At 42.7% G+C, this 17,922-nt stretch overlaps 5 protein-coding genes across 6 annotated transcripts; 2 read left to right on the top strand and 3 right to left on the bottom strand.

Annotated features, from left to right (window-relative positions):
• The first annotated feature begins 2,455 nt into the window (after positions 1–2,455).
• Positions 2,456–7,045, top strand: ddx19a (DEAD-box helicase 19a). 2 transcript variants are annotated; one of them, XM_062458891.1, is made up of 12 exons: positions 2,456–2,693; positions 3,120–3,192; positions 3,283–3,336; positions 3,442–3,580; positions 3,687–3,779; positions 3,985–4,087; positions 4,298–4,412; positions 4,646–4,823; positions 5,012–5,249; positions 5,429–5,591; positions 5,701–5,892; positions 5,989–7,045. In XM_062458891.1, the coding sequence occupies exons 1-12, from the start codon at positions 2,637–2,639 to the stop codon at positions 6,057–6,059; spliced, it is 1,476 nt and encodes a 491-aa protein (XP_062314875.1). In that variant the 5' UTR covers positions 2,456–2,636; the 3' UTR covers positions 6,060–7,045. The 2 variants fall into 2 exon arrangements, with proteins under 2 accessions (XP_062314875.1, XP_062314876.1); XM_062458892.1 differs by lacking the exons at positions 3,120–3,192; positions 3,283–3,336 and having other exon boundaries at positions 2,458–2,693.
• Positions 7,046–7,148: 103 nt separating this feature from the next.
• Positions 7,149–8,468, bottom strand: ubxn10 (UBX domain protein 10). Its single transcript, XM_062458117.1, has 2 exons — positions 8,362–8,468; positions 7,149–8,058 (listed from the first exon to the last, which is right to left on the bottom strand). Exon 2 carries the CDS (start codon positions 7,977–7,979, stop codon positions 7,227–7,229), a length of 753 nt encoding a protein of 250 aa, XP_062314101.1. The 5' UTR covers positions 7,980–8,058; positions 8,362–8,468; the 3' UTR covers positions 7,149–7,226.
• Positions 8,469–8,697: 229 nt separating this feature from the next.
• cptp (ceramide-1-phosphate transfer protein) lies at positions 8,698–10,257 on the bottom strand. The gene is made up of 2 exons (XM_062458900.1): positions 9,899–10,257; positions 8,698–9,663 (listed from the first exon to the last, which is right to left on the bottom strand). Exons 1-2 carry the CDS (start codon positions 10,030–10,032, stop codon positions 9,141–9,143), a joined length of 657 nt encoding a protein of 218 aa, XP_062314884.1. The 5' UTR covers positions 10,033–10,257; the 3' UTR covers positions 8,698–9,140.
• Positions 10,258–10,313: 56 nt separating this feature from the next.
• Positions 10,314–14,855, top strand: ints11 (integrator complex subunit 11). The gene is made up of 17 exons (XM_062458896.1): positions 10,314–10,510; positions 10,734–10,831; positions 10,949–11,022; positions 11,164–11,392; positions 11,550–11,648; positions 11,723–11,757; positions 11,934–12,072; positions 12,158–12,222; positions 12,323–12,512; positions 12,598–12,681; positions 12,779–12,868; positions 13,047–13,209; positions 13,340–13,450; positions 13,555–13,616; positions 13,769–13,911; positions 14,061–14,190; positions 14,695–14,855. Exons 1-17 carry the CDS (start codon positions 10,483–10,485, stop codon positions 14,758–14,760), a joined length of 1,806 nt encoding a protein of 601 aa, XP_062314880.1. The 5' UTR covers positions 10,314–10,482; the 3' UTR covers positions 14,761–14,855.
• Positions 14,852–16,742, bottom strand: LOC134018717 (lysophosphatidic acid receptor 6). Its single transcript, XM_062458899.1, has 2 exons — positions 16,682–16,742; positions 14,852–16,377 (listed from the first exon to the last, which is right to left on the bottom strand). The coding sequence occupies exon 2, from the start codon at positions 16,317–16,319 to the stop codon at positions 15,357–15,359; it is 963 nt and encodes a 320-aa protein (XP_062314883.1). The 5' UTR covers positions 16,320–16,377; positions 16,682–16,742; the 3' UTR covers positions 14,852–15,356.
• Positions 16,743–17,922: the final 1,180 nt, after the last annotated feature.

The raw sequence follows: 17,922 nt of genomic DNA, 5'->3' as shown, positions 1-17,922 counted from the left end.
GTGTTCATTAGGAGAGATGTGACGAAAGCTATTTCCATAGAGACAGACCTACTTGCTTGCTAAGCTAGCCATGTCTCTACAAGGTAAAGTACAGCATATCTAGCATCAGTAAATGTGACAGAAACTAAATACCCTAAATCCCCCCTCCAACAATGAGCACAGCAAACAAATTAACTACAGTACAGTACATGATATAGATAGAATACATAGCTACACACACAATATTTCCTTTTCATGAAATCACAAAACAAATCTCAATCATCAGTGAATATTAATATATTAGCTTTTCCTGGAAAAGATTAAACAAGTTGCAAAAAAGATAGCACATACATGATGAATTACATGTTAACAATCTATCCACATTTCAGATGTTTCACATGTGGTATCTGTGTTATTATTTAAACTGAGGTTTGGCTGGATAAGAGAGGAAAAGGTCAAAAATATATGGCCACAGTTGTTGTCAGCTTTTCTCTCCGTGTCAATACTGCCACCAAGTGTCTTATAGCCCCTCAAACCACTGTCATAACAGCCAGAGACAAAAATTCTTAATTATTTCTCCAGGGTGATCTATATTTATGAGTTACAAACAACATTTAAAAAAATCTGTACATTTGCAAAACTCTTAACAAGGAATATAAAATGCATGATTATCTTCCACTATTTGTAAACAGAATAAATATTAGAACACCAAAACATAAGCAATAATTTTTGTTAATAGTTTTTAAATATTCAACTCTATGTCTGATTTGGTCAAAAGTACAGTAAATGCACTGTCTGCCCCCTTATAAAGAATGACTCTTTTCACTTTCTGACAGATCATAAATTGTGATAATGTGATAAAGTGGCAGACCCAGGGGTGCCCCTCTGCTTTTTGTTCTGCATGAGTCACACAGAGCTCCACAGGAAAGCTAAGATTGACACTAAACCATCCCCTCGCTATATTCCTGCAACAGCCACAGTGGGAAACACTAGTCGTCAGAAAGTACAAGCTATACAGTGCATAAGAGCAGAGAAAAATCAACCACTTGTTGACACAGAATTGCTCATTTGCCTAGCTTGCCATAATGGGCTGCACCATGCAGTCTATATTATTGCAACAATATTTTGAGTGGAAAAAAGTAAACAATTATACTACACAAAGATAAGGCATATGAACAACAGTAATCAGGACATACAAAGAACCAGAATGAAGGCAACACAACATCTGGCATCACCTGAAGCAACATCCACTTACCTTTCATTTGTGTTAACTGGGAGAAAGATGATGCTTTTTGTCTTGCGAAATCCCACTTCTTGTTTAAAAAAGGTTTTACCTTTCTCCCCGTCCCTGCTTTCCACAGCTTGTCTATGACGTAGAGAAAAAGCCAGCTGCCACAGGTGGCAGAAACTCTTAATGAAATGGCTGTGGCTTAAAGAGGAGAAAAGCAAAAGGGGAAGGAGAGGCAGCACTGGAGCAAATCGGTCAGAATAGCAATGTGTGGTCTAAAAAGTATCTCTCTCAGTCTGTCGCTTCCCTGTGGCTGGAGTTGGAGAAGCTCGCTGGCAGAAAGACAGTCCTGTGCAACAGATTAGCAACCCCCTTCTCACTGCATTGATATGATCAGCACCACCCACTCTCTCCCTCCCTGCAATCAATGACGAGGGACACCATTCATGTGTCCTTTTTGATAGCTAGGGGAGTGACTGAATGAAATGCAACACCAGGCAAGGAGAGAAAAAAGGGTGGAGGAAGGAAGGTGGGTGGGTGGAGGACCATAAAGCATGTCTCCTATATCATCAAATCTTCCCCCTCAACATCTTTACATGTCTGTCCCTGTGTCTATCGCATAGTCTCTGGCTGAATGGATGATCCTTAATGTTTTGATTCTAATGTGGGAGTTTGGCTGTATGTGTATTTTGTGTCCACAATTACTCTGATCCATCTGTTTTCTTTGGAGGTTACCATGACAATCAATAACAGCTAGTGAGCTCCTTTCAGACATTTGGTTGACAAGCAGGGAAACCTGGTGTGGGAGGGGCAGTAGCTGAAATTCAGCATCCACCTCATAAAATTAACCTAGTGCCGATAAACCCTTGTCCCCCGCCTTCTCTTATCTTGCACACAACCACACACGGACTATTTACTCTTTTCTTCCATCTCTCTCTCTCTCTCTCTCTCTCTCTCTCTCTCTCTCTCTCTCTCTCTCTCTCTCTCTCTATCTGTCTCTTTCTCTGTGTGTGTCTCAGATTCATTATTGTTGTCCAGTGCATAATTATTTTAAAAGAACTATAGCCTGTATGCGTGAGTTTTCAAACCATGTTGAATCGGGTGTGCAAAATGATTAAAATATATATATTTAAACAATATGACCAAGCATAACATTAAACATATATTTAAAAACATGCCGCACTGGCTATTTCGTTTAATCGAGCGTTGCAGTCAATAAAAGTTTGGTTGGAAACTTACTACCGACTTGCGAGCATTTATCAGCGATACTGGAATCAGCTGATGCGCATGAGCGCACGAGAGAGCGGCGCGCATCAATCCTGTTCAGGCATCTGGCATTTGTGGCGTAGAGCAGCTAGTCTATTTAGCTAACTAAAAGTTGTGTAACTTGCCGGTGTCTATTTAACAACATTAGAATAACACATACACGATGGCTTCTGATTCTTGGGCGTTGGCAGTCGATGTTCAAGAATCTACGTCTAAGTCGGTAAGTTTTTTCGCTACGTTTGTTTGACCTGGTCAGTCCCCGGGGTCGATTGACGTGCATGGCGTAGAGGGGCATCAAATTAGCTGGTTAGCGAACGTTAGCCATGCTGGCCTGAAGAGGCGGAGGCTGGTCAGAAAGTTAGCTTAGCTAGCTAGCCAGTAAACTTCTAAACGGTCACCTCATGTCATTCAACTACCTTTGTGAATGATGTCATGCAGCTGGTCTACCTCAGCTCATAAAGTCATGTCAATCTCCGTGTTTCATGCTCGTCTTTCAAATAATTAAATGGTTGTCATTTCAATTCATTAGTCAATTTTAATTGGCTGTTTTGTAGTTTAACTTTTCACACGCATTTAAAGGGAAAGAATGCTGATGAAGTATAATGGGTTGTATTTTTTACGGGGCCTAACCTTATTTCTCCATCAGTTCCGATTTGCAGATCGCATACTAACAGTGGACAGGGGTGATTCTGCATGTATCCATAGAAAAGAAATCAATGGTAACAGATTGTCACTACACTTCAAAACGCCTACAGCATGAATTGGTTCCGTGTTCTTCGTTTTTAATGGCATGCTTCATTTTACTCAAGGTAGTCCTCAGAAAATTGAAAATGGTAACAAGGAACCAAAAGAAGAGGAAATGGGTGATTCTAAGACTAGACTAGAAAATAAAATACTACTTATGTAAACATATCAGGTGAAGTAAGCTTGCTATTTGGCTACTCAAGGTTTTCATCTTTATTCAACAGAGGATGACAAGGCAACTCAGTCTCTGTTGAACAAGCTTATCCACAGCAGTCTTGTGAACACCACCAATCAAGTGGAGGTTCTGCAGAGGGATCCAAACTCTCCTCTCTACTCTGTCAAGACCTTTGAAGAGCTGAGACTGTAAGTTCTGACATGGTGAATGTCATGCTTTTGTAGACTTGTCTTGTATGGTCAAGCAAACACGAATCTGCAGTGATGTTTGTTGTATTGTATGCACATGCTACAGGAAACCAGAACTACTCAGGGGAATCTATGCCATGGGCTTTAACAGACCTTCCAGGATTCAGGAGAATGCGTTGCCTATGATGTTGGCTGAGCCGTAAGTTCTCCCTTCACTCAGCTCTGTATTAGAACCTTCATCTTGAAATGTAGGCTTCTTCCAGACCTGGCTTGCCCAATTCCATTAAGTGGTCCCTTAGTATTGAACACCACAGTGTAAAAATGCTGAATCACCTATATAGCTTTAGGCACCACACAGCCCCCCATGCTTCTCTATTCAGAGTGCATGTTCCTTGTGGTTCCAGACCTCAGAACCTGATCGCCCAGTCCCAGTCTGGCACAGGTAAAACGGCTGCCTTTGCTCTGGCCATGCTCAGCCGTGTCGACACAGCTCAGAAAGTGACTCAGGCGAGTAAACACCTTGTACCATGGCGTGGTGTGCACAGGCAACTTGTAGAGCTGCAATCCACTCATGCTGACTAGCTGTTTGTCGTCTGTATGTTGTATTATTGTTTGGAGCACCTGTAGTATATTATATATATATATATGGAGCCTGTACTTTCAATGAATACTGAAGTACATTATTTGGTAGAAATAGCTTCATTTCTGCTTCTGTAGTGCCTTTGCATCTCTCCGACGTTTGAGCTTGCAGTGCAGACCGGTAAAGTGATAGAGCAAATGGGGAAATACTATCCTGAAGTGAAATTGGCGTATGCCATTCGAGGCAACCGAGGTAATTATATTTTGATTATAGCACTGGTCCCTGCTTCAAACACTCTGCTTCAAAGTTGAGGTATGAGGTGTCATGGTTAAGGGTGGTTATCTCAAATCATCAAGTGCTAGAAACGGAAGAACACTGGTACTTATTACAATAGGATCTATATTTTAACGTATATGCTCCATAATGCATAATTGGATCAATATGGTATCACAACGTCCTTCTGATATGTTGTGGCTTCTACTTAGTGGAGCGGGGAACCAAGATCCAGGACCATATAGTCATCGGGACACCTGGCACCGTCCTGGACTGGTGCTCCAAGCTCAGGTTCATCGACCCCAAGAAGATCAAGATCCTTGTCCTGGACGAGGCCGATGTCATGATTGCCACTCAAGGCCACCAGGACCAGAGCATCCGGATCCAAAGGTGTCGTGTTTTCTGTCTTCTTTACCTTAGATTGCACTTAAGTGTGGTTGGCAGACATCTGCAGAAAGTTCTACAATTTGTTTTTTCTCTTCCTTGACATCATTCTCAATAACAGTCTGCTGAGTACATAAGTGCTGTCTGTTTTCCCAAATGTGTTCTTTTCCCCTCCCATTTTAATCCACACTCAGAATGCTGCCAACGGATTGTCAGATGCTGCTGTTCTCGGCCACGTTCGAGGAGTCTGTTTGGAAGTTCTCTGAGAGGGTTATTCCTGACCCCAACATCATCAAGCTGAAGCGAGAGGAGGAGACCCTGGACACCATCAAGCAGTACTACATGGTCTGCAAGAGGAATCAAGACAAGTTCACTGCCATCTGCAATGTGTATGGAGCCATCACCATTGCCCAGGCCATGATCTTCTGCCATGTGAGTCCTCCAACACCTCCCAATCGATAAGCCTGCTTTCCTGAACTTGACTACAGCCTTGCAAGTCCTTGCCTGATGGTCATAGTTTGTTGACGTAGTTAATATTAGATATGGCTGTGTCAGATAGCGGCTTAAGCCTGATTTTGAATATCTAACTGATGTTTTTTCCTTGTCTCCAGACTCGCAAGACAGCTGCCTGGCTGGCTTCACAGCTGTGTAGAGAGGGCCACCAGGTGGCCCTGCTGAGTGGGGAGATGACTGTGGAACAGAGAGCAGATGTCATTCAGCGCTTCAGGGATGGGAAGGAGAAAGTCTTGGTGACCACTAATGTGTGCGCCAGAGGTAATTACTATACTTACAGTAGGCATTGGTAAAATGGGAGTTAGTTGTTGCATTTGATAACATAGCAGTAGTTAAGTTTCAAGACCTTTCCTTTGTGTTGATAATGCAGGGATTGATGTTGAGCAAGTGTCCATCGTGATCAACTTTGACCTCCCTGTGGACAAAGACGGGAAAACCGACAACGAGACTTACCTTCACCGGATTGGTCGTACTGGGCGATTTGGCAAGAAGGGTCTTGCAGTCAACATGGTTGACAGTCAGTACAGCATGGAGGTTCTCAGAGAGATTGAGGAGCACTTCAGTAAGTAGTAATATTCTTACCATTCTTACCACACAAGACACATCTTAAAAAAAAAAAATGCGCAAATGTTTTAATGTAAAACATTTTTTTTCACAGATAAGAAAATACTTAAACTTAATCCAAATGACCCTGATGACCTTATAAAACTGGAGGACATCCATAACTGAAGAAGCTCCAAACATCATTCAATGCGTCTGCTGAAGTTACCTCAAATGTGTGCTTTTGGACTTGAGTCACTTTAAGTAGTTGATAACTTAAATGTTATATCAGATTACAAAATATGTTAGTCAACCATGAGTCAGTTAAGCTTTCAGGGCAGTGGTTTCTACCAAATAGATTACACTCTTAGGATTTCAGTTGGAATGTTCTGTTTTCAATTAAGCGGTTGTACTTAACTTGACCGTAAGCCTTTGGAACATGCAATTGCCATTAAGTTGTCGGCAACAATTGAATCCAAGAGAGGACAGTTTTATTTGGGGAGTTTGCTTTGTGGATTTGCCTTAACACCCCTTTCCTATATATGATGGGTATAAAGTTTGGAAGGCATTGGTTTCCCCAGTATAAGTGTTATCTTCACTGGCAATTGCTCAATATCTTGTCACAAGAATGAATCAGTCAAGTTCTTAGACTGGAATCTCTGAAGTTGCTTAAATTGAGGCATTTCACGATCGCTCACAAAGATATCTAAATAGCCACCATTCTTGGTGACTGTTTTTGTTTGATAAAAATCAGAACGTTTCCATCCCATGAATACTGTGAAGATAGAGCTGTTTCTCCATGTTTTGTAATTTATTTTACAGTTTAGGAGTTTCAATTCACACAAGTTTTATCAACTTTGATTTATAAAGTCAAAGTGGAAATGTTATTGACATTTGTTAATTATCTTTAACTAATAACTAGCACATATTTTACACTTTTACCAAGTGCAATGTTAAAATTGACCTAAATTGTTTTGGAAATAACTATTACAGAATATTGAAATTTACCAAAATATCCAGAATTGTGTGATCTTGTGTACTTCAGTGAAGATATATTTAAGACTGTGCTTGTCATTAACTACTTAAAGATGGCTATGACAGGTTATTGACAGTAGCCCTTGATCTAAGTTGTTTTACTTTCGGCATTTTGCAGTTGTATGGTACCAGAAAGTACTTGTTACATAGTAATAAACATTACTAACATTGATTCACCTTATCAGGTTTGGTTTATTATACAAACACCCTTGGTAGTAGATGACAGTTCAAGATTTTAGGCTTTAAAATATATATATACTGTATATATGATACATTTCAGAAAAACCTATAGTTCATATATGGGCATTACTTTGTAATCCATTAAGGTTCATCTGCATCTTGAGTGATGTACAACACAGACCTGTTCACTATGCCACACTGAGCCAAAGTCAATTTCAGATCTGTGAAGGTCCTTCTGGGAACATCCATGGTCTCAATGAAACCATGCTCAAATCTCATCCCATATCTCGCCTCGGCACACGCTATCACTGTGAGCAGGGAGTCTGTGTGTAGAAAGTGGTGCTCAAACCTTTTTCCAAATGGTTCACGAATGGCAAGGAGCAAACTGGCAGGGGGGATACCTGAAGGGCTCTGTGTGTCAGTGGTCATGGTGTCCAGGCCTGGAGGCTTGGGCCAGACCTTGCATTGCACCTCTGCCACGTTCTTCATCTCTGGGTTGCTGCGGATCATGGTGTGGGTCCTCACAGATGGCCGTCCCTGAAGGATAAGGTTGTCAGACAGACTAAGTTTGGAGGTTTTTTCCTCCATGCCACGCTCTGACATGTCCTCTTTTGGCTTCTTCTCAATTGAGGGGAGGACTTTGTATTTGTTTAGAGAAAGAGAAGGAGCAGCAGGTACGTTTTGTAGAAGTTCTGCCACTTTTTCTGTACTCAACTGGCTTGTCTGCTTGTTGAATGAGTGAGGGAAGGAGCGGAGGACGCGCTCTGATCTATCATATTCCGTTGCAGGTGGCTTTGGCGTCACCGGTGGGTTTTGGAAGGTATCCATGTGTGGGTTGTGACTTATGGTTGGTCTACTACGTCCCTTAGAAGATTTTGGACGGGTCAAGTGCATTGTTCCCTCATAAATTAGCTACCAGTTATGTAGCTATGACTGTGGTTACTGTAGGTACTTGCTTGGTGTTATATCATCCCTTTAAATCCAAGAAAATATTTGTGGCATATATGGTGATCTATATGGTGATATGGTGGTCATGATCAGTCTCTTATTTCTGATCAAATACAATTAGCTAGCTAGACCTCTTCACACTCAGGGACCATGTTTCCTCTCACAAGATCAGCTCTAGTCTTGAGCTAACGTTACTGGTACTAGTACTCTACAGTACTGTAGGCACAGTACAATAATATTGTACAGTACAGTACAGTAGCTAGCTTAGCTAAACTAGCTTTTTACAATAGCCCATTGCGGATAAAGCGTTTTAGGCAGCATTACTTACTTGACAAGTCTCTAAAATATAAAATCCAGTCTTGCATACCTTTCATATTAGTTGTTTTAAAAATACTTCTCCATTTCTCAAATCAGCTCCTATGCTCCATATGTATTTCAGCGTCTGTGAAGTTACAAACATAGACCCGTTACCGTGACAACCCAGACGATTGGGCCTCAAGCAGAAAGAGAGCCCCCTGGTGTACATGGAGCGAGGTGCATCAGGTTCATTCCCTCGAGCCTTTAACATTGTGAATTACTTTAAAATCCCTTTCTTTTATAATAAAACGTACATTATGACACCTAACAATAACTTAAGAGTGAAAAAACACACAAAATACTGTATACAAAGTTCACTTTATTAGACATACTGTCAACAGGACAGTGTCAATTACAGAATGTGATCATCATTAGACAGTTTCTCAGAATATACACTGGACATTAGACCATCTGTATGATTGAAATTATAAATAATATTGTAGTGTAGAACAGACAACCTGTAAATACATACTGGCAATACAATCTTTTGTGCCATTTTATGTTATTCTATAATCAGTGAAAAACTTTTTTTTTACTAAGTTTGCCTAATAGTAAGGCTCATAATTAGTTACATAGTGTATTTACAGTCACACTTTATGGCATGACTTAATGTCTTATGCTTTGCCTAGGCTTGATTGTAGAGTCTAAAAATCAACACAAATCAAACTAATAGAAAGGGAGCAGTGGAATGTAGTTTGTCAGTCTATGGGGGCAATTTAGACCAATACAGCAGTATGATACGGTACACCTCTAGGGCAGGTCCAGCAAGTTTTGCTTGGTATAGAGGTCCTCTGTCACCAGATATACCTCAGAGATAAGTGGCAAGGCCTCCCCCAGCATGGCTACCACCTGCTCTGGGGTGCCAACATTCATCACTTCAAAGAAGGTGGGACGTCCAGGGAGTGCGCAAAATGCCATGCCGGCAGCCTTTCGTATGATCCAGGCATGATGCTGGGATAGAGACTCATTATAGGCCTCTGAGCACATGATAGAGGTCTTACTGTCATCTGTGCTGGTGCGTAGCCTCTCCAGGAAGAGCTCCAGCCAGCGCAGAGCACGGTGAAGCCTCAGCAAGGTTCGGCAGCCAGACTCGGGAAAGCTACTTCTCTTTGTCAAGTCCACAAGTTCATTCTCCACCTCATACTTCACCATGGACTGGATCGTGACATAATGTGCACCATGCTCACCGTTGAGAAGACTGACGAGGATTTCGATTTTGTTGACAGCATCCTTGGAGATGAACGTGAAGACACTCCCTAAACTGTTCATGAATCTGTGGGTGAAAGACAAATTAATTGAATTGCTTTTGCAGGGACTATGACTCATGACAATGCACGATTAAATGCATCTTTAAAGATTTGACTAGCTCTGACATCCAGTAAAACGCGTTGTATCCCCATACTCGGGGCAGGTCAACCCTGTCAAAAATGTATAGGCATAGCTAGCTGAACTGCGAATAATGGTAGGATTTGACAGCTGTCACCGTTGACACCATTTCGACAGCTTACCTTACAAGGCCACGCCACCCGGCCACATAATGTTCAAGGAAGACTTCTTTATCATCTGAAAGACATGCCGTGAACGTGTCAAGAACCTCTTTTAAACTGAATTTCTGATCTTCTTGTGTAATAGAATCTGCCATGTTTCCCGGAAGTAACGGAATTGTTGAAAAACAATGAGTTACTGCCAGATGTCGTGAATGAATGACATACGCTTGTTAATTGCTAAACGATTGTCGTGACACTCATAGTCTTTACAACGTATCTAGTCAGCTTAATATGACTACAATTAACCAAAAGTAAAAGCTTTGCAAGCTCTCCGTCCTGATACAACCGTGCATGCGCAAAACAAGTGTATGCACCATGTAGTTTCTTTATTTGGCAATGGGGGGGCAATACTGAGCGTGCTTTGGGTTTCTGAACCATTACACAGAAAGAGAAGAAGAAGTTTCTGGTTTGTTGTTGCACGATGAACATCATACGCACGGCATATAGCTAGCGAAATACTTAGCTAGACTTCTGCTTACAAAAAGTCTGCATTCATCTTCACCGCCTAGATTTGCATTTTTACCCTTGATAAGTAATAGCTCAGGATGCCTGAGATTAAAGTGACCCCTTTAGGTAAGTAACTAGGTAGATAACGTCGTTAGTTATTCCCAACGTTAGATTATCATGTAGTACATGGTATGCTAGTAGCTACAGTTGAGGACTAAAAGTTTGGATTGATGTTGGCCATTAGAATTAGTCATAAAACGTTTAGACAGTGATTGAAAATAGATCAAGGGAATAACTATTAGACTGAATGTCTGTGTCCACCGGCTTGTTCATCTCTAATGCCCTGTAGGTGCTGGGCAAGATGTTGGTCGAAGCTGCATCCTTGTTTCCATTGGAGGCAAAAACATAATGCTGGACTGTGGGATGCACATGGGATTCAATGATGATGTACGTACATACATACTACGTTATTTGAGCAACTATCCATTATGGTCTGTCCTCTTATATGCACATTGGACATATACACAGTAAACAGTATGCTCATACAACACTTCTTTCCTTTAGAGGCGGTTTCCAGACTTCTCTTACATAACTCAAAACGGACGTCTGACAGAATTCCTGGACTGTGTGATCATCAGGTTTGTGATTATTGGCCATTTTTGGCCTTTCTATGGGCTATGTGATCATATATCATATATCATTATATACTTTCATTTCCTTAAGGTCAATTGTCACACTTAACAAATGAACCAAGCATTCCTCTGTTTCACTTTCCCCAGCCACTTCCACCTGGACCACTGCGGTGCTCTGCCTTACATGAGTGAGATGGTGGGCTATGATGGGCCCATCTACATGACCCACCCCACCAAGGCCATCTGCCCCATTCTGCTGGAGGACTTCAGGAAAATCACAGTGGACAAGAAGGGGGAGACCAACTTTTTCACATCTCAGATGATCAAGGACTGCATGAAGAAAGTGGTGCCTTTGAACCTTCATCAGACTGTCCAGGTCTATTATTACAATACTTTAATTTGAACACATGTCCTTCTCAAATATGGATTTAATACTATCTGCCTAACCATCTTTCTGATGTGAAAACAACACACTTACAGTGGTGTAGTAACTAACGCCAACAATGTATTTAATTCTGTTGGTTCTGTCACAGGTGGATGATGAGCTAGAGATCAAGGCCTACTATGCAGGGCATGTTCTTGGTGCTGCAATGGTGCTGATCAAAGTTGGGTCAGAGTCCGTGGTGTACACAGTAAGTATTCAACGTTGTTTAATTAAAATGCCCATTGAGATTGTTGGAATAATGGAAGATTTTTGTCATTGCAGGGTGATTATAATATGACACCTGACAGACATTTAGGGTAAGTGGAATTTATTCATTTAGTTTATACACATGGGATATAATTCTTTTTGTGAGTGGGATTCACTTTGTTCAGTTGATTTTGTTCAGCTATTCATTGTGTTGTTTGTATTCAGTATCCTGCCCTACACTAGGCCTATTCATTTTCTATGGATGCCTTTCTATGCTATGACCTAGGGCTGCCTGGATAGATAAGTGTCGTCCTGACCTGTTGATCTCGGAGTCCACCTATGCCACCACTATCCGCGACTCCAAGAGGTGCAGGGAGAGGGACTTCCTGAAGAAGGTGCATGAGACAGTAGAACGGGGAGGCAAGGTAAGGATCGCGCAGAGTTCTGTCCAGCCTGTGTGATGTTAGCCTGTTGTTTTCTTATGTTCTGATGGAGGACATATTCTCACAGGTCCTCATTCCTGTCTTTGCCCTCGGAAGAGCTCAGGAACTCTGTATCCTATTGGAGACATTCTGGTAAGGTTAAGACATCACTTAATCGCCACACCTACATGTAAGACTATCACATAGTGGCAAGTGAAAGGAATGGCAAACTTTTCTTTTTCTTTCCAATCAGGGAGAGGATGAACCTGAAGGCCCCCATCTATTTCTCCACAGGGCTCACAGAGAAAGCCAATCACTACTACAAACTCTTCATCACCTGGACCAACCAGAAAATTCGCAAAACATTTGTTCAGAGAAACATGTTTGAGTTCAAGCACATCAAGGCCTTCGATCGCTCCTTCATTGACAACCCTGGACCTATGGTGCAAAGACACATTAGACTGATTAATAATCCATACAGGACCAATATGCAACACATTTTCACAACTGAAATATGTGCCTTTTTAGGTTGTGTTTGCCACCCCGGGAATGCTGCATGCGGGGCTGTCACTACAAATCTTCAAAAAATGGGCCAGCAATGAGAAGAATATGGTGAGTAAATGTCACACTGGCTTAGCATTTATTATTATATCTTTTTATTAAAACATGCTTTGTTAGAGTAAATACAATCCATTTTATCTTCTGCCAGGTAATCATGCCTGGGTATTGTGTGCAAGGCACAATTGGACACAAAATCTTGAATGGTCAGAGGAAACTGGAGATCGAGGGAAGAGCAACGGTAAAGCAGAAGAGACCAAAACATTCTGTCTAGCATTGATTCTGTTTTCTGTTGTAATGGCTACATGCACAGAAGCACAACTAGCCTCATACAACCTGCCTATGTGGCATATAAGACCCATATAAGGGAGCCTGTGAGGTGCGTCTGCTGACCCCTGGCCTCTCTGTGACCCCTGCAGCTGGATGTGAAGCTGCAGGTGGAGTACATGTCCTTCAGCGCCCACGCCGATGCTAAGGGTATAATGCAGCTGATCCGCATGGCGGAGCCTCGCAACATGCTGCTGGTGCACGGAGAGGCCGTCAAGATGGAGTTCCTCAAGGGCAAGATCGAGCAGGAGTTCAGTGAGTGAGACGAGCATTGCTAGCCTCGATTTCTCGATGGCTGAACGTGCCTAGCATATTAGGGGTTTGGGTGGCGCAGTACTTTAGTATAAGTCTCATCAGTCAGTGCGTGTGTGTGTATAAATGGCAGGTATTAACTGCTACATGCCAGCCAATGGAGAGACGGTCACAGTGACCACCAACCCCAGTGTGCCAGTGGACATCTCACTCAACCTGCTAAAGAGGGAAATGGCTCTTGGAGGTATGGCAGTCTCTATCAGAGAGTGTAGGTGTGTGTGTGTACACTTGTCTATGTGTGATTTTGTCTGATTTTTTTCTCCCTTCTGAACATGTTATTTCTCATAGGGCCTTTGCCTGACCCTAAGAAGCCTCGTACTATGCATGGAACCCTAATCATGAAGGACAATGTAGGTTCTGTGTACTGTAACGCTAGTGTAACATGCATACAGAATAGGTTTTTAATATCTGTTCTATATCTGTTAATAATATTCTATATCTGTTTACTGGAATGGATCGGAATGAACATAACTTAATAACTTGCCTCTCCTCCCTTATGCAGAGTCTGCGGCTGGTCTCTCCAGAGCAGGCTTTGAAAGAGCTGGGCCTTAATGAGCACCAGCTGCGCTTCACCTGCCGTGTTCAACTGCAGGACTCCCACAGCGACTCAGACACACTCCACAAGATCTACACACACCTCAAGAGGTCAGAAGACCCCGAATAGACCAACATACACTACCACACACCTCATGTAGAATCCATACTCTTTCAAGGGGGTTTTCCAAGACCTAGCCTGTTAAAAACCTTTAACCACAGCTACGAACCCCTACTTCCCGTTCTGTATCTTTACACAGCGTGCTGAAAGGTTACACAGTCCAGCACCTTCCGGACAGTACAGTGATGGTGGAGTCTATAGTCATTAAGGTGTCATCCTCGGCTGAGGACCCCAACACCAAGGTCCTGCTGCTGTCCTGGAGCTATCAGGTGAGGCTGGGGGGAAGGGTGGGAGGTGAGGGGAAATGTGGTGTGCCTGTGTCATGTGACAAAACGTAAAGGTGGAATTTCAAATCAACCTTGGGTAAAATTACCTTGCACTGAAGCAACTAACCAACAAGGCAAAGGAGAACAATGCTAAATTGGTGCAATAATACCCCACAATTTAAACCAAGCAGCGGGTACTGATATGTCATTTCGGACAGTGGGTGTCTGCATCTGAAACCACAAGCTAAGAGTAGATAAAGCACACAGTGACATGGTTTCCCGAGTTCCTGTTTCATTTGTGTATGAGGTTACTGGTGTATGTAAAATCTGGATCAATGAAACAAATTAATTAGGTGATGTTCAATGCAGCATGTGAAACAACCACACTTTAGTAAAGTCAACTGAATTGACTATTGAACTTTAATCAGATGCTTTTAGGTTAATATGAGTAACTTAAATAATTGCTATGTTCTCCAAATGACTCCTGTTCTGAATGTCTGTTTATAGGATGAAGATTTGGGGAGCTTCCTTTCCACTCTGTTGAAGAAAGGGCTCCCAATAGGACAGAGCTGAACCATCTGCTCACAGTCCTCAATTCAGCTCATTGTAAAGTTTTGTTTGTTGTATAAATCTGATTTCAATAAACCTTTCATAAAAAGCAGGCTGTATTTTATTCCCATCTCACTTTATTGACATTGTGTTTGTATTTATATAAAAATGCAAACACAAAAGACATGGTACAAGCAGAATTGTTCAAAATAGCTGCAGTATCAGAATCAGAAAGGGTTTTAATTGCCATGAACGTTTGCACAGACAAGGAATTTACTTTGGCAGGAAGGTGCATACATTCAACATATAGGAATCTTAAATCTTCAATATGTGATCTAACTCTACTAAAAGTACAAAGTCTAACTAATACTAAGGGGCTAAAGTATGTAAATATTTAGAATAAAAATATAAAATAGCCATATATACGATATAAAAATACAAATAGTACAAAATATTGTATATTTCAAGTACAAGTATATTTTCCCATTCATATGCATAAAAGGCATTCCTAAAGTATGAGGTTAGTACAGAGGTTAAGACTAGTCAAGAATTGACAGACTAGACTCACCCCACTCTCTTCTACCCTCCCACTCTAAATGTACAGACCCTGTACTTTCCCTCTAGCTTATATTGACATTGTAGAAATCCCTGTTCCTGGTCCACATCACCCTCATCTTTGGTCTCCATTTGCAGTGGCTGGTGGTGACATAGTAGAGCAGAGGATCCAGACAGGGATTGAGGCTTACCAGGGCCATGGACACCCGCCGTGCATGGTAGATGACGTTGCCGCTGGAGCAGTGCTGGATGACCCCCAGGCGGTGCAGCAGGTGCAGGAAGTGGACCACGTGATAGGGCAGGAAGCAGAGCAGGGTGATGGCCAGGATGGTATAGATGATCCTCTGGGCCTTCCGAGCCGTGTGACTCCGGATCAGGGAGATGCGCCGCACCACCAGAGGGTAGCACACCAGGATGACCACGGAGGGCAGCAGGGAGCCACAGACCAGGCAGGCGATGCTGAAGGGGCCCACTCTCCTGCCCCACTCATGCTCCGTGAAGTTCTCAAAGCAGCTACGCTGGCCAGCGTGGCCAAACTTGCTGTCCAGTGGACCATAAAAGATGAAGGCCAGTACGGCAACTCCAGACAGCACCCAGGTGACCACGCTCACGACAACTGCACAGCAGGAGTCTCGCATCCTCAGGTAGGAGTGAGGGTGGACTGTGGCTATGTAGCGGTCCACACAGATGCAGGATATGAAGAAGATGCTGATGTATATGTTGGCGTGAAACAATATCCCCGTGACGCGACAGGCCATGTCTCCAAACTCCCAGTTGTTCTGGTGCAGGTGGTAGTGGATGCGGAACGGCAGGGTGCAAAGGATGGCGGTGTCGGCCAGAGCCAGATTGATGATGTACAAGTTGGTGGAGGTTCGAGGGGTGATCTTGAAGATGAACACATAGAGGGCCCCCAGGTTTCCTGGCAGGCCCAGAGCCACCACCAGACTGTACACCGCTGGGTAGAGGTGGGCCTGGTACTCTGATGACGGAGCACTGCAGTTGGTGGCATTAGTAATTGTTATCATCATTTTAGGATGATCCAGATGACTTAGAAGGGCACGTCTCCTCTGTGGTTGATCCCCCCTGCTGTATGTACAAAAGTTGCTCATATTACACTCAAAATGATATTGGTTTGCCAAAGTCAAAACAATTGTAAACTATGTACCCAGTGACACTACAATTCTGCGACATTTCTGTATATCTTCCTGGAACTACGGTGTGTTAGAATCCATATTTTTTGGGACTGCCACATCTTGCCCATGTATCAAACTAAATCAGTAAAAGCTATTTTTACAGTTTTACCTTCTACTTATTAATCAAAACCAATAAAATAATGCACTGCAACAAAGTATGACAATGCTGCTGACAATATTCACGAAAATGTACTTACAGGTTTGACTGAAAAAGTCCAATGTTATCGAAAGTACTACAAGATAGAACTACCTCTTCACTCTGAATGTAGACTACAGTGTATGTCATCCCAGGAAACCACATCACTGTTTGCTATCTGTACTCTTAGCTTGTGGTTTCAGATGCAGACACCCACTATCCTGTTTTTGTAGATTAAATGACATATCAGTACCCGCTGCTTGGTATTTTGTGGGGTATTATTGCACCCATTTAGCATTGTTCTTCTTTGCCTTGTCCTAGGTTAGCTGCATCAGGTGATGTTCAATGCAGAATGTCAGCAGGGAGTCAGGTGGCTGAGCGGTTAGGGAAGCGGGCTAGTAATCTGAAGGTTGCCAGTTCGATTCCCCAGCTGTGCCAAATGACGTTGTGTCCTTGGGCAAGGCACTTCACCCTACTTGCCTCGGGGAGAATGTCCCTGTACTTAATGTAAGTCGCTCTGGATAAGATCGTCTGCTAAATGACTAAATGTAAATGTAAATGTGAAACAACAGCACTTTATGTAATCCAAACTGAAATATACAAATGATTTACTGTTCCTCATTGAGATTGTTTGGGGACAAATCTTAACACTGGGGGGCGCCAAGTGCCAACTAATTTGTTGTCAGGTATTTCTCATGAACCAGGTCCACTGTAGTCAAACCACAGCCACTGGAGTTCCTGACACATTATCGTAATAAAGGCCATTTAACATAACACACCATACAACAATTTAAATCAGCTGTTCCTTTGTGAGATAATGATCTTCTTTCATTCAGTCCTTGTAGACATGCAATCCTCTCTCTGTCTCTGTCTCTCTCTCTCTCTCTCTCTCTCTCTCTCTCTCTCTCTCTCTCTCTCTCATTCTCATTCTCTCTCATTACTATTCCAAAATGTTATCACACATGGAAACATCCTCAGATTAATTAAAACATATTTTCTACTGTGACCTCGCAGGAACCTCATAACATTGAACCTTCTCACCAGAGCAGATGGGAAATCCTCGCCACCAACACCCCCAGGGTGAACCCAGCCCAGCGAGGGCTTCAGCGGCCCTCACAGCCAGACCACCTGGCTCACAACATACCTGGCCAAACAGAGAGGTGTGCGGTGCCTGAGCAGCCACAACATCACGTCAGCTGAGGAGTCAGGAAGCTACCTCCTCCTACTCCAGAAGCCCCTCTTTCTACCCCTCCCTCTCTCTCCCTCCAGTCAGCCATTGCCTAGCAACGGCGCTCACGGGTC

Source organism: Osmerus eperlanus, chromosome 4 (genome assembly GCF_963692335.1).
Source record: "Osmerus eperlanus chromosome 4, fOsmEpe2.1, whole genome shotgun sequence".
Lineage (NCBI taxonomy): Eukaryota > Metazoa > Chordata > Actinopteri > Osmeriformes > Osmeridae > Osmerus > Osmerus eperlanus.
This window is presented reverse-complemented; position numbering and strand designations above follow the sequence as displayed.

Bases quoted from the DNA above. Each gene is read 5' to 3' on its own strand.
- ubxn10 (XM_062458117.1), bottom strand. From the start codon at position 7,979: ATGCACTTGACCCGTCCAAAATCTTCTAAGGGACGTAGTAGACCAACC.
- ddx19a (XM_062458891.1), top strand. From the start codon at position 2,637: ATGGCTTCTGATTCTTGGGCGTTGGCAGTCGATGTTCAAGAATCTACG. The intron at 4,088-4,297 runs GCGAGTAAACAC...CTGCTTCTGTAG, and splicing joins CAGCTCAGAAAGTGACTCAG to TGCCTTTGCATCTCTCCGAC. The intron at 4,413-4,645 runs GTAATTATATTT...GCTTCTACTTAG, and splicing joins TGCCATTCGAGGCAACCGAG to TGGAGCGGGGAACCAAGATC.
- LOC134018717 (XM_062458899.1), bottom strand. From the start codon at position 16,319: ATGATGATAACAATTACTAATGCCACCAACTGCAGTGCTCCGTCATCA.
- ints11 (XM_062458896.1), top strand. From the start codon at position 10,483: ATGCCTGAGATTAAAGTGACCCCTTTAG. The intron at 11,649-11,722 runs GTAAGTATTCAA...TTGTCATTGCAG, and splicing joins CAGAGTCCGTGGTGTACACA to GGTGATTATAATATGACACC. The intron at 12,073-12,157 runs GTAAGGATCGCG...ATATTCTCACAG, and splicing joins CAGTAGAACGGGGAGGCAAG to GTCCTCATTCCTGTCTTTGC.
- cptp (XM_062458900.1), bottom strand. From the start codon at position 10,032: ATGGCAGATTCTATTACACAAGAAGATCAGAAATTCAGTTTAAAAGAG. The intron at 9,664-9,898 runs GTAAGCTGTCGA...TTTCACCCACAG, and splicing joins GGGTGGCGTGGCCTTGTAAG to ATTCATGAACAGTTTAGGGA.